The sequence below is a fragment of the Sturnira hondurensis genome, unplaced genomic scaffold (assembly GCF_014824575.4).
Source record: "Sturnira hondurensis isolate 20B ecotype Veracruz unplaced genomic scaffold, ASM1482457v3 Scaffold0022215, whole genome shotgun sequence".
Lineage (NCBI taxonomy): Eukaryota > Metazoa > Chordata > Mammalia > Chiroptera > Phyllostomidae > Sturnira > Sturnira hondurensis.
The window spans coordinates 1,501,203-1,523,228 of NW_028094846.1; the positions used below are offsets into that span (position 1 = coordinate 1,501,203).

Here is a 22,026-nt window from a genome sequence, read left to right on the forward strand (position 1 = left end):
GGACTCTGGACGAGTGCTGTCTGCTGGGGCCCGGCCCAGGGAGGGGCTCAGTGGGCAGCTGGTGGGTCCTCACTGTCCTGAACGGGCAGCACCCAGGCATTTGGAGAAAAGGCAACTGATGCCTGCAGGCCTTCTCCGTGCCATGAGCTGCTCTCAAGGCTCACGTTCTTGTGACCTGAAGGCCACCCTGCGAGATGGCGTGACTCTGCCCGGCTTACCCATGAGGAAGCAGACTGGGGTGCCCACAGGCCCACCGGAGCTGGCCTCTTGGAGCGCACGTGTCTGATTTGAACTTGGTCTGCTGGTCGCACACTGTCCAGGTAGCAGCAGGTGCTGCAGACACACTGTCCCGGTGAGTCAGCTGCAAAACCACAGCGATGGCGTTCTGCGCCTACTGCCATGTTTGAACCGGCCACATGTGGTGTCCCACAGGCCGGCAGGTAGAATAGGAGGGCAAGAGTGTCCTGCCCTCCGACGGGGAGCTCTGTCACCATGTAGAAGACAGTATACTGAGATCTAACCCAGTGGTCACTGTGGCCGGCGTTCCTGTGGCAGTGACATGTGGTAACCACGGAGCTGGTGCTGCCCAGAGAAGCCCCCGGCAGCAGAGAAGGTGGGCACGAGCGTACGTGGAGGAGAACATCGCCTGAGGGGTCGGGGCCCATGTGGGGGGGGGTGAGGGGCAGACCTTAGACGGACAGTGGGCTGCACGCCTGTTCGTTTGTGGGTGTAAGAAGCGTCATCCGAGGCTCGCGCATTTCCTCATCTCCTGTCTCCTGGCGTCGCCTCACCGTCACCCCGCGGGGCAGACTGGAGGAGAGCCCCGCACGCCCTCGTGGTCACGCAGCTGGTGAGGAGCAGAGACCCCGCCCTGCTCCGCAGGCTCCCGGCCCACGGCGGACAGCCCCACCCTGGGCGCCAGCCAGGACGGCATGTGGTCCATCCAGCAGTGCTTTTCCTTTTCCTTGTAGCCTCATGTCCTCTGTTCTTTTGCGACCCCCTAGAGCCCACTTCCTGAAGGGACTGTAAAGCCAAGGGCCAGAGACTCAGGCTGCGGAGCGGACGGTACCTGGAGTACGATGCACCTGTTCTAATTGGGGCTGTCGGGCCACTACTTCCCAAAAGAGTTTTTAATCAGAAAACACGTTCTGATGTGTGGGGCCCAGGGCAGGAAGGAGATGCCAACTCCTTCGAAAACCCAGAACTTCAAGACAGCGCGTTGAACCTGCTGCTTCTTAGGACTTGGGTGTCCAGGGCCGGTCTAGAACCCTCAGCCATGAAGCAGGAGGTTGGGTTTGGAGCACAGGAAGACCCTGAACCTTCGGTGCTTCCTTGGGCCCCCCGAAATGGTGCGGGAAGAAATGGTGCAAAATGGTGCGCCCCCCACGTAGGGCGGGGCACAGGGTATGGGGCGCAGGGTGGCACATCGCCCTGGCCGAGGACGTGCCAGGAACGTGTGAGCTCTCTGTCACCGGAGGACAGGGGCTCTGTGTTACTGGCTCCGACCAAGTCCGACTTGGAGCCCTGGAGAGGGTGGAAACATGGAAGGCCGCACAGACATTTTCAAAACCTGGGCCTTCCGCCTCGCTGCCAGCTCAGGGTTGGTGCGTTTTCAAGCTCCCGCATTTGTGATTGTAAGTTCGGAGAGGCTCGTCTGCACGGGGACGTCCCCGCACCTTTCCCGTGTCTTCCTGGCACAGAAGCAGGTGGGGCAGAGGCTCGCCCAGAAACCACACCTGCACTGGGGACAGTTGGTCACAGCCGGGCGTGCGGCTGACCCCACAGGGCGTTTAAACAGACCAAGTTTCAAACGAGGAGCCAGTGTGTGCGGACTCACTGCACATCTTCTGAGGAGGGTGTCGTCTGGTCTTTTTCCATAAATGTGTGCGGATGTGTGCACTTACTCGCTCAGGGGTGGTTACGCCAGCATTGAGAACCCTCTCGAATCATCTGTCAGAGGGCGCGGAGAGGGGGACAGCCGACGTGTGTTTCATACCAGCCGAGTACGTGGGGCTCCCCAAACTGCACTCAGAGCCCTGCCGGCTTCCCATGGTCAAAGGGACACAGCTTCAGGACACCGTCCTAGGCCTCCCCACCAACACGAGACAAAGGTCAGGCCTTTCCACCCCACACATCGCAGAGCCCATCCGATGCCCACTGCCAGCGCTGGGAGCCATAGGCGGAGCCACAGGGCTGAGCAGAGCCCCCAGGTGGGGGGAGTCCCTCTTCGTCATTTACTGGACGGGCCCCGCCCTCTCCTACAGACCAGGTGGCGTGGGTCAGAGGAGGTGGCGTGTGCACTGCGCGGGTGCCGATGACGTGGTCATGGCCAGGAAGCTGCAGTGTGAACCGGCATTCTAGAAAACACGCCACAGGTGGGCCTGGCGCCAGTTTCTGTGAATAACAGTTGTGGGGGGAGGAGACGCCTCGTTGCTGAGAAGGATGTGGGTCCCACTCCTGTGTCCGTGCCTGTCACCTGTCCTTGCTTGTCCCTGCTCCACCCCTGCCTTCCCTTGCCCCACCCCCACCCCCAGCTCGCAGCACAGGGACCAGCCTGGCTCAGGACCCCCGCACACAGCGGGCAGCCCACACCTCTCTGAGGACCGCACATCAGCTCCAGCCGGGGCCAGGAGCAAGGCCTTGAAGGGCTGGGCTCGAGTCACCTTCGGAAGCCCGTGCCGATGTTAGCCCCTCCGAGACAGTCTGGGGAAAACCAGCCATCCCAGATCCACTTCTGCGGACGTCAGGGTGTGGCGAGGTAGTGAAGACAAGGGCGTCTCCGGTTGAGGATGGAGAAAGCGAGTCGTCTGTTCCCAGGCTCTGCCTGGAGGAACGCCCTCCTTTCCAGGAGCCGGACCTTCCCAGGTGACCTGGACCCTTGGAGCCCTGCCCCCGACTGGTGTAGACAAAGAGACCCGCCCCGGGTCACAGAGACAAGGAGTCTGTGTTTTGGCGGGGGGGAGTCTCTGTGTGTGTGTGACTCACTGTGGGAGACCGTGCACCCGCGTGTGCCTGCTGGTGGGGGGGTGGCACCCAGCCCACCCTGCTCCCGCTCCGCCTCCCGCAGCCCGCGTCCTGAACCGCACACACCGGGAGAGTGGGCTGCCTTTCCCGGAGGCCGTCGGCGTCCGCTGTGCTGCCTGCTGGCCTGGCCCCGGTGCCCGGGCTCCTCTCGTCTGTCTGGGACCCAGACTCTGCGCTTGACAACGGCTCCAGTCTTTCTGCCTTTTCTCTTAAACAGCTTTCTTAAAGCCCCAAGAGGCCCTTAAAAAAATAAAAGAATGCAAATGGAAATTGTGCTGGAGCTGAAATGAACGTTGCTGTGAGTCATGGGATCCTGGCCACAGGGGGACGAACTACTTTTTATTTTGGGTAATATTTCTTCTTCGGCATTTATTACACCTCTGTTAAACACAGCTCGTGGGACACGGCGTTACTCACAGGCAATCAGAGGGGGAGCTGAAAGTTGAGCCGCCGTGGGCCGGGCGAGGCGCTGTTAATAGCAGTCATTAAAGCTGAAAGGCGCAATCACCCACCTGCCCCTGCCGCCCGCCCGCCGCCTGGGAGCTCGGGCTGGGCTGGCGGGAAGGGGGCGGACGGCTGAAACCCCGGCTCCGGGCAGGGGAAGAGAGGGCCGACTTCAAGTTTGGGCCTACCCAGGATGTAGAACCCCATGGGTCCCCCAAACTCAGGGAGCCCCGTGTCTGTTCCTCCTTGCCCGTTCACTGGAAGATCCCGCTGCCTGCTGGGGGGTGCCTTTCAGGGACCCAGAGGAAGCTCCTCGGGAACGTGGGCGCAGCGGCGGCCCTTTCCATTCTGCAGCCCTCTCCGCTGCGGGACTGGTTCCGAGCAGGTTTGCCAGGCAGACGGAGACTCTGCCATTAGCCCCGAGGGTTCAGCAACACGATTGTTTCGTTTTCAAAAAGCACATAGTTTCGAATCCTTTCCTGCATTTTAAATCATAGCCCAAGGGGCAGCACTGCTTACCCCAGTCCGACAAGCCACTGTCCGAGTGTGCTTGTCCCGGGGGCCGGGGAGGACGTCGGCCAGGCAGGCGAACTCGAGGGCACTTGGTGCAGTGCGTTCATGAAACCCACCGCAGGTTTGAAAGGAGGTGGCAGCAGCCTGTTATGCAGGTTTAGAGACCCCTGTTAGCAGGACCACTGCTGATCTGGAACATTCCAGTAGAAACTGCACTTGCAACTTGGAATGTGGGCCCTGAATAGCACTGCCCCTGCCCCCGCCCCCCCCGCCCCCCGCCTCACACTCAGGTGGGTGGGCACACTTTTGGGGAAGGGCCACGCCATGGTGACCTCCAGGCAGGCGGGCTGCCTGGGCAGAGCTGGCAGAGCGGGGCACAAGAGCAGCCCCAGCCGGGTGAAATCAGCGCGCCCCCCCACCCACCCACCGTTGCACGGGCGGCCTGTAGAGTCATGGAAGTGAGCTCCGCGCTCGTGCCCATTGTTCGTGGTCCGAAGGTCCTGGCGGCGGGAGTTGCAGGACCAGAGAGTAAACCTGAGACGCCGTCCTTTGTGGGCAAGGCCCAGGTCCTTCAAGAGGCGCCAGAACAGAACATCTGGGAGTCGTGTCTCCTCCCCCTGCAGCTGACGGAGCAGAGACCCTCCACCCGCACGGCAGAAACGCTGTCCTCCTGCCCTGGACACAGAACGCACGGCTCTGCCCTGGTGCGCGGCTGGCATTTCCGAGGCCGGCGCAGGCTGCTTTTTGATTTCCACATCCCCTGGGCCCCTGTGTCGCAACCAGCGGGCCTTGGCCGTCACTGGGGAGAGCCGTGCCTCTGTGCCGCGGGCGCTGCCGAGGTCGCTGTTGTGGCCAATGGAGGAGGATGTCTCCCTTGGTCACGATCCGGGGACATTATGCTTCTAGCGGACCTGAAAATGCATTCAAGTGCAGTGTTCCAGGTGTTGCCAGGACCAGAGAGAGCAGACTTCGCCCCCGTGATCCTGCCGTCCTCGTCTCACCGTGGCTGCCTCCCGCACAGTCACCCCTGTGGGCGTTCCCTGTCCTTCCCTGCAGGTGCCCCGTGCGCCCGTGGCCACAGCCCAGCAGGAGTGGATGGGGCTCTTAGCCGGGTCCAGTCAGGCCTCTGTCACACTGCACGGCTGTAACTCCAGCGGCTGATCTTCCCGGGTGAGGGCAGGGCCTGCTCCAGGGGGCAGGCTGGTTGCTGTCCCGTGTGTGTTGCGTGCCCGGCGAGACCGGTGTCTGGGGACTCCTCGAGGGGCACGCCAGCGCGTCATCCTCTGAGTGCACTGGTTCCAGGGTGCTGGCCTGCTGGGCTTCAGCTCACACTGGGAGGGACGAGAAGCAGGGTCTGGATTTTAGTGCTTTTCTCTCAGTCTCTACGCCAGCAGCTAAATATTCACTTTTGTTACCTGTAAACCGGAGGAGACAGATCAGACTCTGAGCCAAAGGCTTTTGCTCCCAGGACCCCAGCCAAAGGTCAAGTGCAAGACTGACCGCAGACCCCATGGTCTGGTTGGGGAAGGCTGCAGGAGGGAGGAAGACCATGGGGTTGGGGAGGGACAAAGTGGGGTGGGGTGACCTCGACAGCCATAGGCCTAGCACCCACCACAGGGCAGGGAGACCGCCACCACCACCATGCCGGTGCTCTCTCTCGGAGCTCTCCACAGAGCCGCAGCACGGGAGCTGCCTGGCCCCTCCCTCCCAGCCCGGCTCCTGTCTGGGGTGCCCTCTGGGGCCGGTGGGGGCATAGCGGGCAGAGCCCCTGCCTCCATGGAGGAGGGAGTGCGTCCGTAAGGACTCTGCCACGTGACGTGGGCTCGCGGGAAGCTGCTGTGCTCTCAGAGTCCCCACCCCTTCTCGGAGAGGACAGGGTGCCCTGACCCCAGCTGCAGAACTGAGGTCACACTTCATCTCGGCTCGTAGGCAGGCACGTCCTGCAAGGGGCTGCCGGACCAGTGGCGGGGGGGTGGGGCCCCCCGGTGGACGTGAGCGCAGGTTGATGTCTGTGTGTGCATCCACCTGCGGCGGCCGTCTCCGGGGGGAGGACACCGGGGTCAGTGTCAGCGCGCTTCCTCGAGACCGTGTCACACACGGGGCCTCTGGGCGGGCAGACGCCTCCGTGCCGCGCTGTTGCGGCCTCCGCCTGCTCTTCTCCGTGAAATGGCTGCTGCTCTCGGACAGGCGCTCGTCGCGGTTTCTGTCCCTGGACCCCAGCCTGCCCACACACAGGAAGCTCTCAGCAAGGAGGTTTTGGTGTGATAAGTGGAGAAAGAAACGAGTTAATGTTTCACAAAGGAGGGGCCTGCCCAGGGCGCACGCACATGAAAGCCGTGAGGTGTTTACTGGGCGTTTCTCCCCGCCAGGCAGGGACTCTGTCCCTGGGGACGTGGCTGCTCCTTGGATGACACGGCACGGCCAGTGACAGGCAGGACGGACACCTCACGGAGCTGAGTCCCTGCGGGGAAGGACCCCGTGACACGTGACTTAGAGGAAGGGCCCCCGCGTTGTGTCCTGGCCGCAGCATCTGGTCACCCGATGCTCCCTGGCCCACAGACGCCCTGCCCTCTCCCTCTGTCCGTCAGTGCCTCCTGCCCAGCTTTCCCTCCCCGGTGGAGTTTCTCCCCCGTCTCTCCTCCCTCCGCCTTCCGAGGGGAACCGTGACTGTCCAGATCAGCACATTCTCCACGTGCAGGAACCATACCCCAGGGGGGGGTCCCCTCTTCCTTCCAAATCCTCCCAGGAACAGCCTGGAGGCCTGGAACAAGCCAGGCTGTCTCTGAGGTGCAGGGCGTCCCTTTCTGTTCTTCAAGGTGGCGGGACCATGCCTCATGGAGATCAGCGCCCTGTCGCTGTGAGCAAGGCCTGAACCGCGAGGCCTCAGCCGGAGCCCCAGGCAGTGTGTCATGTGTTCTGTCTGGGTGTGAGCGTGGGGTGGGGATGGGGGTACAGATGGGCAGGGAGCCGTCTCTCCCGAACACGGGAACTCACAGAATCCTTGGCGGTCCTCAGGGGCACACCTTGCAGTTGTCCCAGCACCTCTGAAAGACCCCCGGGCTTCCCAGAGTCTGCAGACGCTTCCCAGCGTCCCCACAGGACTGGAGTGGGGGCCCTGCGCCCCTGACCTCCAAAGGGTAGAAGGCGGCTGAGCAGAGAGCCCTGCTGCACATGCAGGTCACGACTCTCTCCGTCCTTGTCGTGGAAGAGTGGGCCACCGCCTCGTCTCCAGCACGTGGCCACCGGTCCCAGCATGCGGTCTGGATTTTTGGGTCTCCCCCCCGAGGCCATTTCTGGGTGCCCCCGCTGCACTGCAGGAGAGAGATGCGCACAGGTGCGTCCATCATTTGCAGGACCCTGGGTCAGTGAGTCTGCCACCTGCCGGTGTCACAGCTCTGACACGTGGCCACTGGAAGATGAGAGGCTGCGAAGATTCCGTAGCGCTTTTATGTTGTTTATTCCTTTAGGAGACAGGAGTATATGTTACGTAAACACGCGGCCGCCTCGATGCCGGCGTTAGCCCTGAGCTGGAAACCCCCACAGCACCCCCTCCCTTCCCCGGGAGCCCAGTGTCGCTGGGGGCCGGTGAGGTGGAGAGGGGCCTGGCGCTGGAGAGCCGCCGGGGGGCGGTGTCAGACCTTCCAACCAGGGGTTCAAGCTCGCCGTTCACCACCAAACAACAGCCACACCAGGACCCGAACTTCGCAAGAAGCCAGTAGCCGTTCTTGAACCCGCGTCTGCACAGCGATGCTTCCTGGTAGTCTGGTGGGCAGGCCGCGCGGCGGCTTTGAGGATCGTGCCGAGACCAAACCAGACGGAGGGCGCTGAAGCTGGTAGTCCACGTGGGTGATGGCGGCCGTGTTTCTGGACGTGGACCAGTTCAGGGGAGCAGAGAGACGAAATCCTGCAGGCTAGCTTCCTTCCGTCCTTCCTTCCTTCCACATCCGTATTAGATTGGGTTGGTTAAGCTGCCAAAACCAAACAAATAACCCCCCCCAAGCCCCAGTATAACTTGGCTTACACGAAATATGAGTGTATTCCTGTCATTTTCACAGTCCGAGGTGACCGTCTGGCTGGTCTCTAGCCCAGGAGAAGGCCTACCTGGTTCCCTCCCTCGGGCGGCCCCCACTCCCCAGGCCACTCAGGGCCCCAGTGGCTGCTTGAGCCCCAGCCCTTGCCCTCGCCTTCCAGCCAGCAGAAGAGCATTCCTTCACATGGACGTTCCCAGGCGTCTTGTGTGCAACTTCCACTCGTCTGTCACTCACTGACCGGGAAATTCTGTCACAAGAGACGTGACCGCATCCAGCTGTCAGGGAAGCAAGAAAGTCCCCTCGTCCCCGGGGCCATGAAGTCACCTGAAAATCGGGGCTCTGCCAGCCGTGGGGGGCTGTGTTGGGAGACACTGACAGATCAGCCCCTCCCCGCTCTGTGCCGCTGCTGTCCCAGGTCCCAAGTAGGAGAGAGACACGCTGTCCGTCTCACGCCTTCCCGTAAGTGTCACTAGGGTCACAGTGCACCTCTACACAAAATAGCTGTTAGCAATGGCAGCCACGGTCACAGCCAGTGTCCAGCTCAGCGAGTCCTCCTGGCCCCGTTCACAGAAAACACTCATGTCCTCTTCTCCCAGGCTCCACGTCTCACATGTAAGTGGGAAGGATCTGTGGTCCAGTGAGACAGAGGGGCCTCGTCACAGGGGCAGGAGGACGGAGTGGGCTAGAGGGTCCCACCCCGCGTCCTGATCACAGGGCCCGCGCATGGCCCTGGCTGGAGCCTGCTCTTCGCCATCCGTGGTGCCCTCCTCTGTCCGCCCTCACTCTGCACGCCTCGGGCCGTGGGGCTCCTCTGCAGACGGGTGTGTGACCATCTCGTGGGAGGGGAAGCGTGCTCAGCGGGGCCACGGCAACGATCAGCGGTAGGATTTGTCTCTGGTGACCAGGGGATTGGAGGTAGTGGCCGTGGCTGCACTCTCCGCAGTCACTGTCTTCTGTAAGGAGCACGCAGGCCGCGAGCACACTGCGTCAGGACTCCTGCCCTGGAAGGACCTACCTGCGGCTTTGAGGCCCGGAATGCGCCTTTTGGGGACAAAAGGGCTGTCCCTTCCCTGGGGAGCTCTGACTCCATCTGTCACCGCACCCCGTGTTGTCAGGAGGCGGGCAGCACCGGGCGGGGAGCCCACAGCGGGTGCCAGTGCAGCCGTGTCCTCTGGGGCCGTATCCCCAGTGGGGGCTTCCTGGTGCCTGGTAGCCGGGCCCACAGGGAGGTCTGCCCCCTCCCGAGCCAAAGCGGAATCCCACCCCCTCAGACCTGCGTCTGAACAGAGGCACCCCCTCTCCCGGTCATCATTTATTTATTTTCTAATGGAGACTTGAAAGCGGCCATTAGAGACAACCTGCAGGCCAGCCTGTCTGACACAAGGTGAGGCTGCTGCCAAGCTAAGTGGTTCCCAGAAGGGTCTCTCCGCTTCCAGGACGTCATCTCCCGGCTGAGCCAGGTCGGGAAGGCTTGGTGGGGGCTCCTCACTGGCTCTGGGGCTGAGGAGCAGGAAGGGGCCGGCGGAGGCATGGGAAGGCTTCTGAAGACGTCTCCTATTGGGCCAGTGCCTCGCCTGGGACCGCAGACCCCGACGTGCGGAGACCGAGTCCCCGACTCCGGGCCATCTGCTTGCGTCTGCGCCCCGAGGGGCCCTTCTCCACGGGGTCAGTTTAGATTCAACCAGCCGTCAAAACCCCGGTTCCCAAGCACCGACATGCTTTTGTCGAAGTGCCTGAGTGGGTCCTTAATAGGAATCGCAGTGTGGTTGGCGTTACCAGCGACCAGGTGACGAGGAGACAGAGCGGCAGGATGTCTGGGGCTGGCTCCGTCCCCCCCCCCACCTTGCTGCCGGGCTGGCAGGAGAGCCCTGGGCCCCTGCGTACAGTCGGGGGTGGGAGGGTATTGCAACGTGAAGGAAGAGGAAATCTCTCGTGAACTAGCTCTTACAGGAAGCAGGCAGTGTGCAAGGTGCCTCATTGATACTCTGAGCCACGTAATGGGTTCGTTTTAAGGGGCTAGGATATGGAGACATTTCTCCTGGTTCTTCTGTGCTCATTCCTTGTAGTGAAGCTCGCATCCCGGCAGGTAACCCACCCCCGTGCTTCTCATGTGCAGTTTGGTGGAGATTGTTTCTTGTGTGGCCTTCACATCCAAAGAAATGGAGACGAGAGCCGCCGATGCCAGCCCGGAAGGGGGGTAGCAGGAAGAGTTGGCAGGTTTCCCTGTAAAAGACCTACAATGTAAACCAGGAAACCCGCTGAAACGCCACCCTGGGCCCCACGTGGGCCCGGCACTGTGGCCGAAGGTGACAGAGCGAGGTGCTGGGCAGCCCCCACGGGCCCACATCGGTCCCAAAGCCGTGCCAGCCCCGGGGCATGCTCCCCCAGGTACCGTGGGACCACAGGGGTGGCGTCTCGGCCTTGCGGGTGGCTTCCTGAAGCCCTCCGGGCCCCTGGCTGAGTCAGCCTGCTTAGCAGCTGAAGAGAGGAGTCAAAGGGGGCAGAAAGCATCTGGCTTCGTACCCAGCCCCGGGGCTGCACCCCTGAGGCCTCAGGTCCCTGAGTGCGGGCTGGAAACGGCTCAGGGTGGGCGACACAGGGTGGTTTTCAATGCCTGCCGGGCTGGGACCTGTCACCTGCCCAGGCAACAAGGCTCCCCGGCCAGCCACGTGTCAGAGACGCCCCACCCGGGTCGGGGCCTCAGCTCAGGCGTGCCGCCCCGGCCAGGCCAACCAGAGGCTCCACCAGCGTCATCTCCACAGAGAGACTCAGCCACACAGAGACGGGGTTTTCGTCAGGGACCCACCCGGGAGCCGAGCATTAGGGGTGAGGAGCGTCGGGGCGAGGTTTCGGTCCCACGTGTGGTGTAGAAGAACTGAACTCCCTCCCAGTCTCTTCCAGGGGCAGAGCCTCTGGTGTGTGAGACGTGAAGGAGATTGGAGGAGGGAGACAAGGGCGCTGCCGCTGGGGACTGCCTTGGTCCCCAGGCCTCGGGGCCGCTGTGGGAAGCACGAGAGGTCCCGACTTACCAGGGAGGTCAGTGAGCACCTCCTGCCTCCCGACCTCGTGTCTGGCTGTCATCTCCCGTGGCATCCATCAGGCCTGACCAGTGCGTGGGTGCACAAACCTGCGTGTTCACACCCACACAGGATGGATTGCACGCCTGCTGAGCTGCCTTTCGTGAAGGGCCACAGCCCCCTTTTGAGGGCAGCCCAGCCAGGGCGGCGCGTCCCACCTCGATTCCAGTCTGGGCTCTACCCGGTCACTTTGCCCCTGTGTCTTCAGTCACTGCTCGTGACTTTGGACGGTCCCTTCACCTGGGTAAGGTGACTCGATCAGTGCGTGCGAGCACTGCGTGAGCCGAGGGAAGGAGGGAGCAGAGCGTGCGAGCACTGCGTGAGCCGAGGGAAGGAGCGAGCAGTCTCGGGGCCGGCCCCTTGCTCTGTGCAGGAAACTCGAAGGACAGCACGCGTCCGCCCGGACTCTGTCCAGAGTTGGGCCCAACATGGCCGGGGTGAGGGTGTGGAGCAGCCCTGGGTGAGGCCTGAGACCTCCACGCTGCCTCTGGCTCTCCTCCCGGGCCTGGCGCGTGAGGCCTGGCTCGTGGGCAGTGGGTGCCCCTTCAAGAAGCCTGGTGCTTTCACATCGGGCAGAGAGCCTGGCTGGAGAGCTCGAGGGTGGTGATCTCTCACCCCCTCCCAAACACCTGTCTGCTCTCTGTCCGTCCCTGTCGTCTGTCTGTCTCTTGGCCCAGGCCTGGGTCCCCACACTGCTGTTCACAGCTGAAGACAACCCTCTCTGTAGGTCTGGCCTCCCCGAAACCTGTGGGTGTGAATCCGGGCCGGGCAGCCGCCCCAGGACCGGAAGCTTCCAGCCTCCCAGGCCACCTGTCCTCGGCGAAGGAACAGTGCCCTCTAGTGGGCGCTGCCGGGAGCTGCCGCGTTCATCCGGCTCTGGCCCAGCCCCCGTGCTCAGGCCAGGATGAGCGGCCCACACCCGCCCGCCCTCCTGGGGTCCCACACGCGCCTCCGAGTCTTTTCTCCTTGGGTGAGGACAAAGCCAGGACAGTGGGCGTTCGAGCTGTGAGGGTCCCCGAGTCTTTTCTCCTTGGGTGAGGACAAAGCCAGGACAGTGGGCGTTCGAGCTGTGAGGGTCCCCGTATCTGATGTCACCTCAGATGCTGTTTAAAGGGCGAGTGACCGTCTCTACAGCGACCGCTCACCTGCCCTGATGCGAGCTGTGCAGGAAGGAGAAACCCCTTTAAGACTGAGGACCAGAGGGCGAAGAATGCTCTCGGGGACGCTCTGTGGGCAAGTCCAGGGCAGGGTCACCTTTTCAGTGGCGGGGCTGCGCAGACCAGACCGTCAAAGCCCCGCGTGCAGGCCGGGCATTCGCCTTAAAACCTGCATCAGGACCGGACGCCCGCGTGGGCGGGGCCGGTGCCTGTCAGGGGACCCTGATCATAGGTGGTGAGCGCTGGATCGGGGGCAGCTCTGCAGCTGCAGTCGGGCCTCGGAGGCTGAGCGCTCAGGGCTCTGGGCCCAGGCGAGGGCTCGTCTGAGTCTGCGGACGCCCGGAGATGAAAAGGACCCTTTAAATGCTCACTGCGTCTGCTGCTCCCCAAGTGTCTGCTGCGAGCACAAACGGGGCGGGGCGGGGGGGGGGGTGTCGANCTGTGGGCAAGTCCAGGGCAGGGTCACCTTTTCAGTGGCGGGGCTGCGCAGACCAGACCGTCAAAGCCCCGCGTGCAGGCCGGGCATTCGCCTTAAAACCTGCATCGGGACCGGACGCCCGGGTGGGCGGGGCCGGCGCCCGTCAGGGGACCCTGATCATAGGTGGTGGGCGCTGGATCGGGGGCAGCTCTGCAGCTGCAGTCCGGCCTCGGAGGCTGAGCGCTCAGGGCTCTGGGCCCAGGCGAGGGCTCGTCTGAGTCTGCGGGCGCCCGGAGATGAAAAGGACCCTTTAAATGCTCACTGCGTCTGCTGCTCCCCAAGTGCCTGCTGCGAGCACAAACGGGGCGGGCGGGGCGGGGGGCGTCGATTCCACTTAGACGCAGCAGCCTCTCCTTCACCTACTGGACACGGGCGGGTTTTCCCACTGACTAGCCGCCCGGGTCCCCGACCAGAGCCCGCCACGTGCTCGTCCTGGGCACAGCCGTGTGCAGAGTGCGGGGCACCCCCCACCCCCCTCCCCGCAGCCACAGCAAGGCACAGCCAGGCCCTTCCTGAGAAGGAAGGCTTCCTCTTGTCTCACTGGCCCTGCAGGCGGTTTTATTCTTCGATTTCTTATTGGGGCCACGACCGCTGGGGGTGCGGTGCCTGTTGACCGTGCCCGCTTATTACTGTCCACGCAGAGAAACCGGTTACATCACAGTGCAGTGGGCCCTAGCTTCTTTTTTCAAAGTATTTTCATAGGACTCGTGAAATGATAAAAAGCTAGGTGAAGTGCTAATGCTGTCGCTCTGTTTCTTTAATTGCCCTGAACTAACTGGACCCTTCTTCGTCCGTGGGGGCAGAGTCCGGGGGACTAGCGCCTCGCCCCTGCGGCCGTCCTGCACCCTTGGGGTTGTGGACCACTCTGCCTGGTTTCAGGAATTGTAACTCTCTACCCCCTGTGGCTTAAGGATGAGGGAGCGACTACCTCTGGAATGGGAGCTGCAGGAGACAAGGCTTGTCTCTGGTCGCAAACGCTGCCTCAGTTTCCTCTCCCTGCCCCCAAAACTTGGTCGGAAGTCAATGACGGATAAGACCCCCTCACAGCAGGGGGCAACCTAAGCTCAACTGGATCACTAGGGAGGCCTTCATGGAAGGACTTGGGGGGCTGCAACAAAGAGCAGTGGACTCTTGCCACCACCACCCCCCAGCTTTGACAAAGCCCGAGTCCCCATGTCCCCTGGGAGGAGCGCTTCCTGGCTCTCATCCCCTTAAGCCTGAATACCTGTTGGGAGAGGTGCAGCTCCTTGCCTTGCTAGAGCATGTCCTCGGGAAAAACCTGGCATCACAAAGACTTCCTGATAAACCTGTGAAATCTGCTCTGCTAAGAGTGCTTTCATTTGTATGTTAAGGGTTCAAGCAGGAAACCCTGAAACTCTGTTCCTGACAGACTCTCTGACTCAGATTGAGCCCTCAGATTTCTTTGAAATGTTATCTACTGTTTGATCCTGGCCGCCTGTATTCCTGTGTATTACAACCCAATAAAAGCCCTGGAGGAAGGGGCTCGATTCCTTTTTCCCCTGAGAAACTGGCCACTGCTCACAGCCTTTTTCCTCTGGGAAAATGGCCACCTCTCCTCCCCAAGCAGATCACACCACGTCTCAGTCATGTTTACTCTCATCCGTGGCACACGGGGAAACGTGCGGGAAAAGCCGCCCCCACACCTCGGTGGTGGGCAGGGCTTCCTGCTCGCGTCCTTTTCCTTCCTTGTTTCATTTCAAACCACTCTGCTGCCCAGACCAAGGGAAACTGCGCCCAGGTCGGTGTGCGGCGTCTGCGTGCACGGCTGTGCTTCCCGGTGACTGTTTAGAAGAGGGAGCGGGTGTTGGGTGGGGCGACACGGAGGGCTGGAGGGGGTGGTGCTCCCAGTTCGATTGCAGCCCCTGGCAATAGGGCAAGGAGCAGTCCCAGTCCCCCCCCCCCCGCCCCGGTCGCTGCTGGACGGGCACAGCCCCTCAGTCCCCAGCTGCTGCTCTCATCCCGCTGGGCACCACCACAACTGGGTTTGGCAGCAGGGGGAGGAGCCGGTGGGGTGAGCGCAGCAGGTGTGGCACAGGGACCTTGGGGCACAGGGACCCCCCTCCGGCAGGTAGTGGGCAGGCCGCCAGTCGAGGCACGTGCTCCCCATAGAGATGCCCCGTTGCCGCGACCAGAAATGACGGTGAGATGGTTTGTGTTGGTCTGTGAGGAGCCAGGGGGACCCACCACCAGCCACCAGCAGGAGTCACTTGTGGCCTCCGGCCTCTCGGGGGTGAGAGGTTTAGGGGAGCCGTCAGGTTCAGGGGAGCCGGTTGCGGAGGGCTTTGCCCCAGGCCAGGTTTTTTAACAGCCCCGCTGAAGGAACAGTCCAGAGCGGTTCAGAGATGGTTCTTTCTTTTTAAGGAGCCATAAGTATGTTTGCTGATAAAGCAATTAAAACTCACTGCGTAAAGCCCACTGGAGCAACAGCCGTAACCCCACACACTCCAGCCCCCGCCCCGGGAGAAGCCACGGCTCGGAGGCCAGGAAGGAGGGTCGGAGTGGGCGCCGCTCCTGTGCAGACCTTCGACTTTCGACCTTGATGGACAGGCATTTGGGTCCGGAGACTGCATCCGGTGGCTTTCTTATTAACAAAGCCTTTTGGGCGGTCACGTGTTCTCCAGGGGCCTGTGGGCCTGCGCGTCCGTGTGTCTGAAGAGCAGGACAAGGGGCCCGTTCCTTCCAGGGCAAAGACCAGCCCCGGGGCCGGGAGCCCCCCATGCAGCCCCCTGGGCCTCAGAGGAGGGAGGGTCCTCCCTGGGGGAGAGCACACAACACAGCTCAGCGATCTGCTACCTGTGTCCCACCCCAGGGCCAGGGGGTTAGCATTCGGATGTGACGGGGGAAGGGCCTGGGTGCGCAGGCGCGGGTTCACACGCAGGTGCCGGCCACCCCCAAGTGCCCAGCCCTTCTCTCTGTACCAGGGGCACCTTTCATCCTCCGATCCAACAGCTGCCATGGTCCACGTGGCTCAACCCTGCCCTTGACCTCTGTGTCTGGTGTGTGTGACCCTGGAGGACTTGGGATTTCTGTGTGAAGCACTTTCCTGGTTGGTTCTCATTGGTCTGTTAGAAGCTAGGGGCGCAAGGGCACCGCTGGTATTGCCCAAGACGGAGCACCCCAGATGTCTGCCTGTCCCCTGAAACAGAGCTTCTGTCCCTTCCCTGTCTCAGCCCAGCGGGGGACCCTGCCAGCCCTTCCCCAAAGTGTGGATGAACTCAGGCCTCCTGCCCCTCTGTCCCTGGTCACCACCCCCAGAATGTTCTTCAGTGGTTTTCAGTGGGAACCCTTGTCAGGTCTTCTCTCAGCAAAGACATGGCGGCTGGCAGTCCCGTGAGGACGAGTGATGTGTTTGCGGCAGGCTGCGTGACATGGGGACGGGGCTGCCCGCCGGGCTCCTGCCGATTCGCCGGACCCCGGACCTCCCCGTCCAGCAGCTGCCCTGCGCTGGGAAAAGGCGTCCACCTCCTTCCCGGGAGCTGCCTTCCCCTCCCGAGCGCTGTCTTCTCTTGAGCCCGGCACCCTGTGTTCGGAGGCCCAGCCTGGTGGCCGACAGGGCAGAGTCCTGCTCTCCCAGGACGTTGCTGTGGCTCCGGGGCCACCCGTGGCGCTGCTTCAGGTGCACCGCACTGCCACCGGCCCGGCGCCGGGGTCTGATGGACCCCACTTCCAGCCCCAGCCCCTGCGCAGTGGGAATGTAGACCAGGGGATGTGGCCGAGTCGGGGCGGAACGGCACAGGCTCGCAGACGAGTAAAACTAGCCTCAGAGAAGGAGACGGTTTTCCTTCCCTTAAAATTCGGCAGTTTGGGGATGAAAGTGGAAGCGACGCAGTTACTATTAACTTTGTGTCTTCAAATTTACTGTGGTAAAATGACCTTTTTAACTATTTTTAAGTGCACAGCTCGGTGGCACTGAGTGCTCTCTGTGGTCACCCGCCGTCCTCGGAACTCCTCCAAGTCTCCCCAGAAGGGGCCTCTTTCCCACCAGGAGAAGGCGGTGACCACCCCGCCTGGCCCCATCATATGACCGTGACGGCCCTGGGCCCACGGGAGGGAGTGNTCGGTGGTGGGCAGGGCTTCCTGCTCGCGTCCTTTTCCTTCCTTGTTTCATTTCAAACCACTCTGCTGCCCAGACCAAGGGAAACTGTGCCCAGGTCGGTGTGCGGTGTCTGCGTGCACGGCTGTGCTTCCCGGAGACTGTTTAGAAGAGGGAGCGGGTGTTGGGTGGGGCGACACGGAGGGCTGGAGGGGGTGGTGCTCCCAGTTCGATTGCAGCCCCTGGCAACAGAGCGAGGAGCAGTCCCGGTCCCCTGCCCCCCCCCCGCCCCGGTCGCTGCTGGAACGGGCACAGCCCCTCAGTCCCCAGCTGCTGCTCTCATCCCGCTGGGCACCACCACAACTGGGTTTGGTAGCAGGGGGAGGAGCGGTGGGGTGAGCGCGGGAGGTGTGGCACAGGGACCTTGGGGCACAGGGACCTCCCTCCGGCAGGTAGTGGGCAGGCCGCCAGTCGAGGCACGTGCGCCCCATGGAGATGCCCCGTTGCCGCGACCAGAAATGACGGTGAGATGGTTTGTGTTGGTCTGTGAGGAGCCAGGGGGACCCACCACCAGCCATCAGCAGGAGTCACTTGTGGCCTCCGGCCTCTCGGGGGTGAGAGGTTTAAGGGAGCCGTCAGGTTCAGGGGAGCCGGTTGCGGAGGGCTTTGCCCCAGGCCAGGTTTTTTAACAGCCCCGCTGAAGGAACAGTCCAGAGCGATTCAGAGATGGTTCTTTCTTTTTAAGGAGCCATAAGTACGTTTGCTGATAAAGCAATTAAAACTCACTGCGTAAAGCCCACTGGAGCAACAGCCGTAACCCCACACACTCCAGCCCCCGCCCCGGGAGAACCCATGGCTCGGAGGCCAGGAAGGAGGGTCGGAGTGGGCGCCGCTCCTGTGCAGACCTTCGACTTTCGACCTTGACGGACAGGCATTTGGGTCCGGAGACTGCATCCGGTGGCTTTCTTATTAACAAAGCCTTTTGGGCGGTCACGTGTTCTCCAGGGGCCTGTGGGCCTGCGAGTCCGTGTGTCCAAAGAGCAGGACAAGGGGCCCGTTCCTTCCAGGGCAAAGACCAGCCCCGGGGCCGGGAGCCCCCCATGCAGCCCCCTGGGCCTCAGAGGAAGGAGGGTCCTCCCTGGGGGAGAGCACACAACACAGCTCAGCGATCTGCTACCTGTGTCCCACCCCAGGGCCGGGGGGTTAGCGTTCGGATGTGACGGGGGAAGGGCCTGGGTGAGCAGGCGCGGGTTCGCACGCAGGCGCCGGCCACCCCCAAGTGCCCAGCCCTTCTCTCTGTACCAGGGGCACCTTTCCACCTTTCATCCTCTGATCCAACAGCTGCCATGGTCCACGTGGCTCAACCCTGCCCTTGACCTCTGTGTCTGGTGTGTGTGACCCTGGAGGACTTGGGATTTCTGTGTGAAGCACTTTCCTGGTTGGTTCTCATTGGTCTGTTAGAAGCTAGGGGCGCAAGGGCACCGCTGGTATTGCCCAAGACGGAGCACCCCAGATGTCTGCCTGTCCCCTGAAACAGAGCTTCTGTCCCTTCCCTGTCTCAGCCCAGCGGGGGACCCTGCCAGCCCTTCCCCAAAGTGTGGATGAACTCAGGCCTCCTGCCCCTCTGTCCCTGGTCACCACCCCCAGAATGTTCTTCAGTGGTTTTCAGTGGGAACCCTTGTCAGGTCTTCTCTCAGCAAAGACATGGCGGCTGGCAGTCCCGTGAGGACGAGTGATGTGTTTGCGGCAGGCTGCGTGACATGGGGACGGGGCTGCCCGCCGGGCTCCTGCCGATTCGCCGGACCCCGGACCTCCCCGTCCAGCAGCTGCCCTGCGCTGGGAAAAGGCGTCCACCTCCTTCCCGGGAGCTGCCTTCCCCTCCCGAGCGCTGTCTTCTCTTGAGCCCGGCACCCTGTGTTCGGAGGCCCAGCCTGGTGGCCGACAGGGCAGAGTCCTGCTCTCCCAGGACGTTGCTGTGGCTCCGGGGCCACCCGTGGCGCTGCTTCAGGTGCACCGCACTGCCACCGGCCCGGCGCAGGGGTCTGATGGACCGCACTTCCAGCCCCAGCCCCTGCGCAGTGGGAATGTAGACCAGGGGATGTGGCTGAGTCGGGGCGGAACGGCACAGGCTCGCAGACGAGTAAAACTAGCCTCAGAGAAGGAGACGGTTTTCCTTCCCTTAAAATTCGGCAGTTTGGGGATGAAAGCGGAAGCGACGCAGTTACTATTAACTTTGTGTCTTCAAATTTACTGTGGTAAAATGACCTTTTTAACTATTTTTAAGTGCACAGCTCGGTGGCACTGAGTGCTCTCTGTGGTCACCCGCCGTCCTCGGAACTCCTCCAAGTCTCCCCAGAAGGGGCCTCTTTCCCACCAGGAGAAGGCGGTGACCACCCCGCCTGGCCCCATCATATGACCGTGACGGCCCTGGGCCCACGGGAGGGAGTGCCACCCACCTGGATGAAGCAGCCCTCCCCTCCTCTGCGTCCGCCCTTCCCAGCCGCTCGCCGGCGCTCAGAAGCGGCACTGCACGGGGTCCAGAGACACACCCGGTGAGACCATGGGTGTTTCAGCTTCCGTTTCTCCCCTCTGTCTTTCTGCAGTTCTGAGCATCCGGGGCGCCCAAGAAGAGGAGCCCACTGACCCCCAGCTGATGCGCCTGGACAACATGCTGCTCGCCGAGGGGGTGGCTGGCCCCGAGAAGGGCGGGGGCTCAGCGGCAGCGGCGGCGGCCGCAGCGGCCTCAGGGGGCGCCGGTTCCGACAACTCGGTGGAGCATTCGGACTACAGAGCCAAACTGTCGCAGATCAGACAGATCTACCACACGGAGCTGGAGAAGTACGAGCAGGTAGGCTCCGCCGGGCCCCAAGGGGCGGGGGGCCTGGAACGCAGCTCGGGCCCGTCAGACACTCCCTCTGCCCAGGTAAAGCACGCTCACCGTGCAGCAGGGTGCCAGCCAGGGTTGACGTTCCGCCCACGGCCTGTGAGGCCCTGTGCTGCACGTCCGCTGCCCCACAGCTGGTGGCTTGTGGCAGAGAGCTGCGGGTTAGGGGTCGGGATGTCACAGGGCCGTGAGGAACCAGGCCCCAAACCACGCAGCAGCAGCCTGGGAGGGTGAGGCCTGCAGTCAGAGCAGAGCACAGCTGGACCGAGGCCTGCCCTGCACTCGCACTCACACTCACACTCACACTCACACTCACATACACTCACTCACACACTCACGCTCACACTCACATACACTCACACACACATACACTCACGCACTCACACACACATACACTCACGCACTCACACACACATACACTCACACACACACACATTCACACTCACACACTCACTCACACATTCACACTCACACTCGCCAACACAGCAGGCTGTTCTCGTGGCTGCCGTCTCCTCCGCTCTGGGCCAGCCCTGGTCTGAGGCCCAGCAGGTGACGCACGGCACCGGCTGGCCCTGGCTTGCCCGGCCCTGGCTGTCCTCTCTCTCCAGAGTCACAACAGGAGAGGGAGGGGGAGCGAAAGGCGCACGGCCTGCACCCCACTGGGACCCCACCCGCGCAGGAGAGGCGAAGCAAGCTTGACGGGCATCGAGTTTTAAACAGAGACGCCTGTTAAAGCTCAGAGGGAATGAGGTTCCACTGCGGCCTCCTGCCTGCCTTTGAGGCGGATCTCTCCACAGTCCCCGGTCTCCTGAGACAGATCACCACCATGAGGCTGAGGCCACACAGGGTGCGATCTGGCTGTTGGGTGGCTGGGCTCACGGGGGGGAAGGAAGCATCTAGAACAGGTGTTCTGGCCACAGGGCTGGCTCACATGATGTCGCCCCAGAGCCTGGAGGTGCTGGGTGGAGAGCTGGCTGACCCACAGGAGGGCGCCCACCTGGCCCATCCCGTCAGAACCCCCAGAGCTGCCTGTTGGTGACCGGGGAAGGCGTGTGGGGACGTTTCCTGCAAGGGTCCCTGGCCGGCCTTGTGCCGTCTGCCTCCTTCACCACCGAGCCTGTCCCCGGCACACAGCTGCCTAGGCCTGTCATCCAGGGAACTCAGGGCCAACTCCAGGGGCACGGAGAAACCCCAGTGTGGCCCCCCAACTATACTGGCCGCTGGAACGGACACTGGGCGGGAGGGGTGAAGCCTGGCTTCGTTCTTAGCTCCCGCGGCGTGTGGAAGAACGGCCTTTTTCCTTGACTCGACCGCCGGTCCCTCCTCTGTCCTCGTCCAAAACAAGGGCAGCCCTGTGGCCACCTAGTCACATGCGTTCCACACGGTAACCCTGAGGTCAGGTGACCGGGACAGGTAGTGTGGTCGTCTCCTTGGACACAGGTGAGGCAGTGAGGTCAGAGGTTAGGTGATGAGTCCGGGGCACCGGCCACGCACCCAGTGTGGGGCAGGGTCACCCTGGGATCTGGGGTTCGCCACCCCCTGGGGCGGTGCCGACACCGCTCTGTCTAGGGCTAGACAGAGCTAGGGCTAGAGCATGTGGCCGAAGCAGCGGGAACAGCCCGACGGTGTCACCCGGCCCACGGGGCATCTTCGGGGTGAGACCGAGCCCTGCTGAGCCCACTCGGGCTGCCCGGTCGTTTGTTCACACCAGCTGGGTCGCCAGCCACACGAGGAGCAGGCGTGGGGACGGATGCCCTTAACCTCCCAGCGGGTCTGAGCGAGCGCCGCCTGCTCACTCTATAACCGGCGCTCGCGGCCACTTTGTAAGAGCAGGAGGCCTCGGAGAGGAAGGCACCCGGGGGAGTGACTGCACGACGCTCTGGTGGTCGCCCACGCTGTCTCTGTGGGTCCCCTTCCGTCTGGTGTGGGGGATGGACAGCCCGACGGCCAGGTGGCGTTGCGGTATTGAGGGATACCCCTCACCCCAGCCCTCCAAACACAGGAACCTACCGGGATCCGCCGACTCGCCCTGAGGTTATTAAATAAAACAGGCTTCTAGAGCTTTCATTAGAAAGAATGGGAGGAAATGGTTTTATTCATTACACTTCATTACACGGGGCTGGGAACCCACTTTTTCAGCACAGCGTCCTGGTCACTAAGGACTGGGGCGTGGGCCCATCTAATGAATAAAAACCGCAGAGGTGGAAACCTGCGTGTTGTTTTAATCTTTCCCCGAGGGTGTGTTTATTGATTTTGGAGAGAGGAAGGGGGGGCAGCATCAGTTGCCTCTGGTCTGCACCCCAGCTGAGGATCCGTCCCGAGGCCCCCTGGCACCCAGGAGGACGCCCCAAGCCGCCGAGCCCC

At 62.5% G+C, this 22,026-nt stretch overlaps 1 protein-coding gene across 2 annotated transcripts in view; it reads left to right on the forward strand.

Moving 5' to 3' along the window:
* Positions 1–22,026, forward strand: part of PBX1 (PBX homeobox 1) — a 207,518-nt gene that overhangs the window by 149,755 nt on the left and 35,737 nt on the right. For both annotated transcript variants that reach the window (XM_037035161.1, XM_037035162.1), the window contains exon 3: positions 19,382–19,626. In XM_037035161.1, the coding sequence (XP_036891056.1) occupies positions 19,382–19,626 (245 nt within the window). The remainder of the gene's footprint in view (positions 1–19,381; positions 19,627–22,026) is intronic.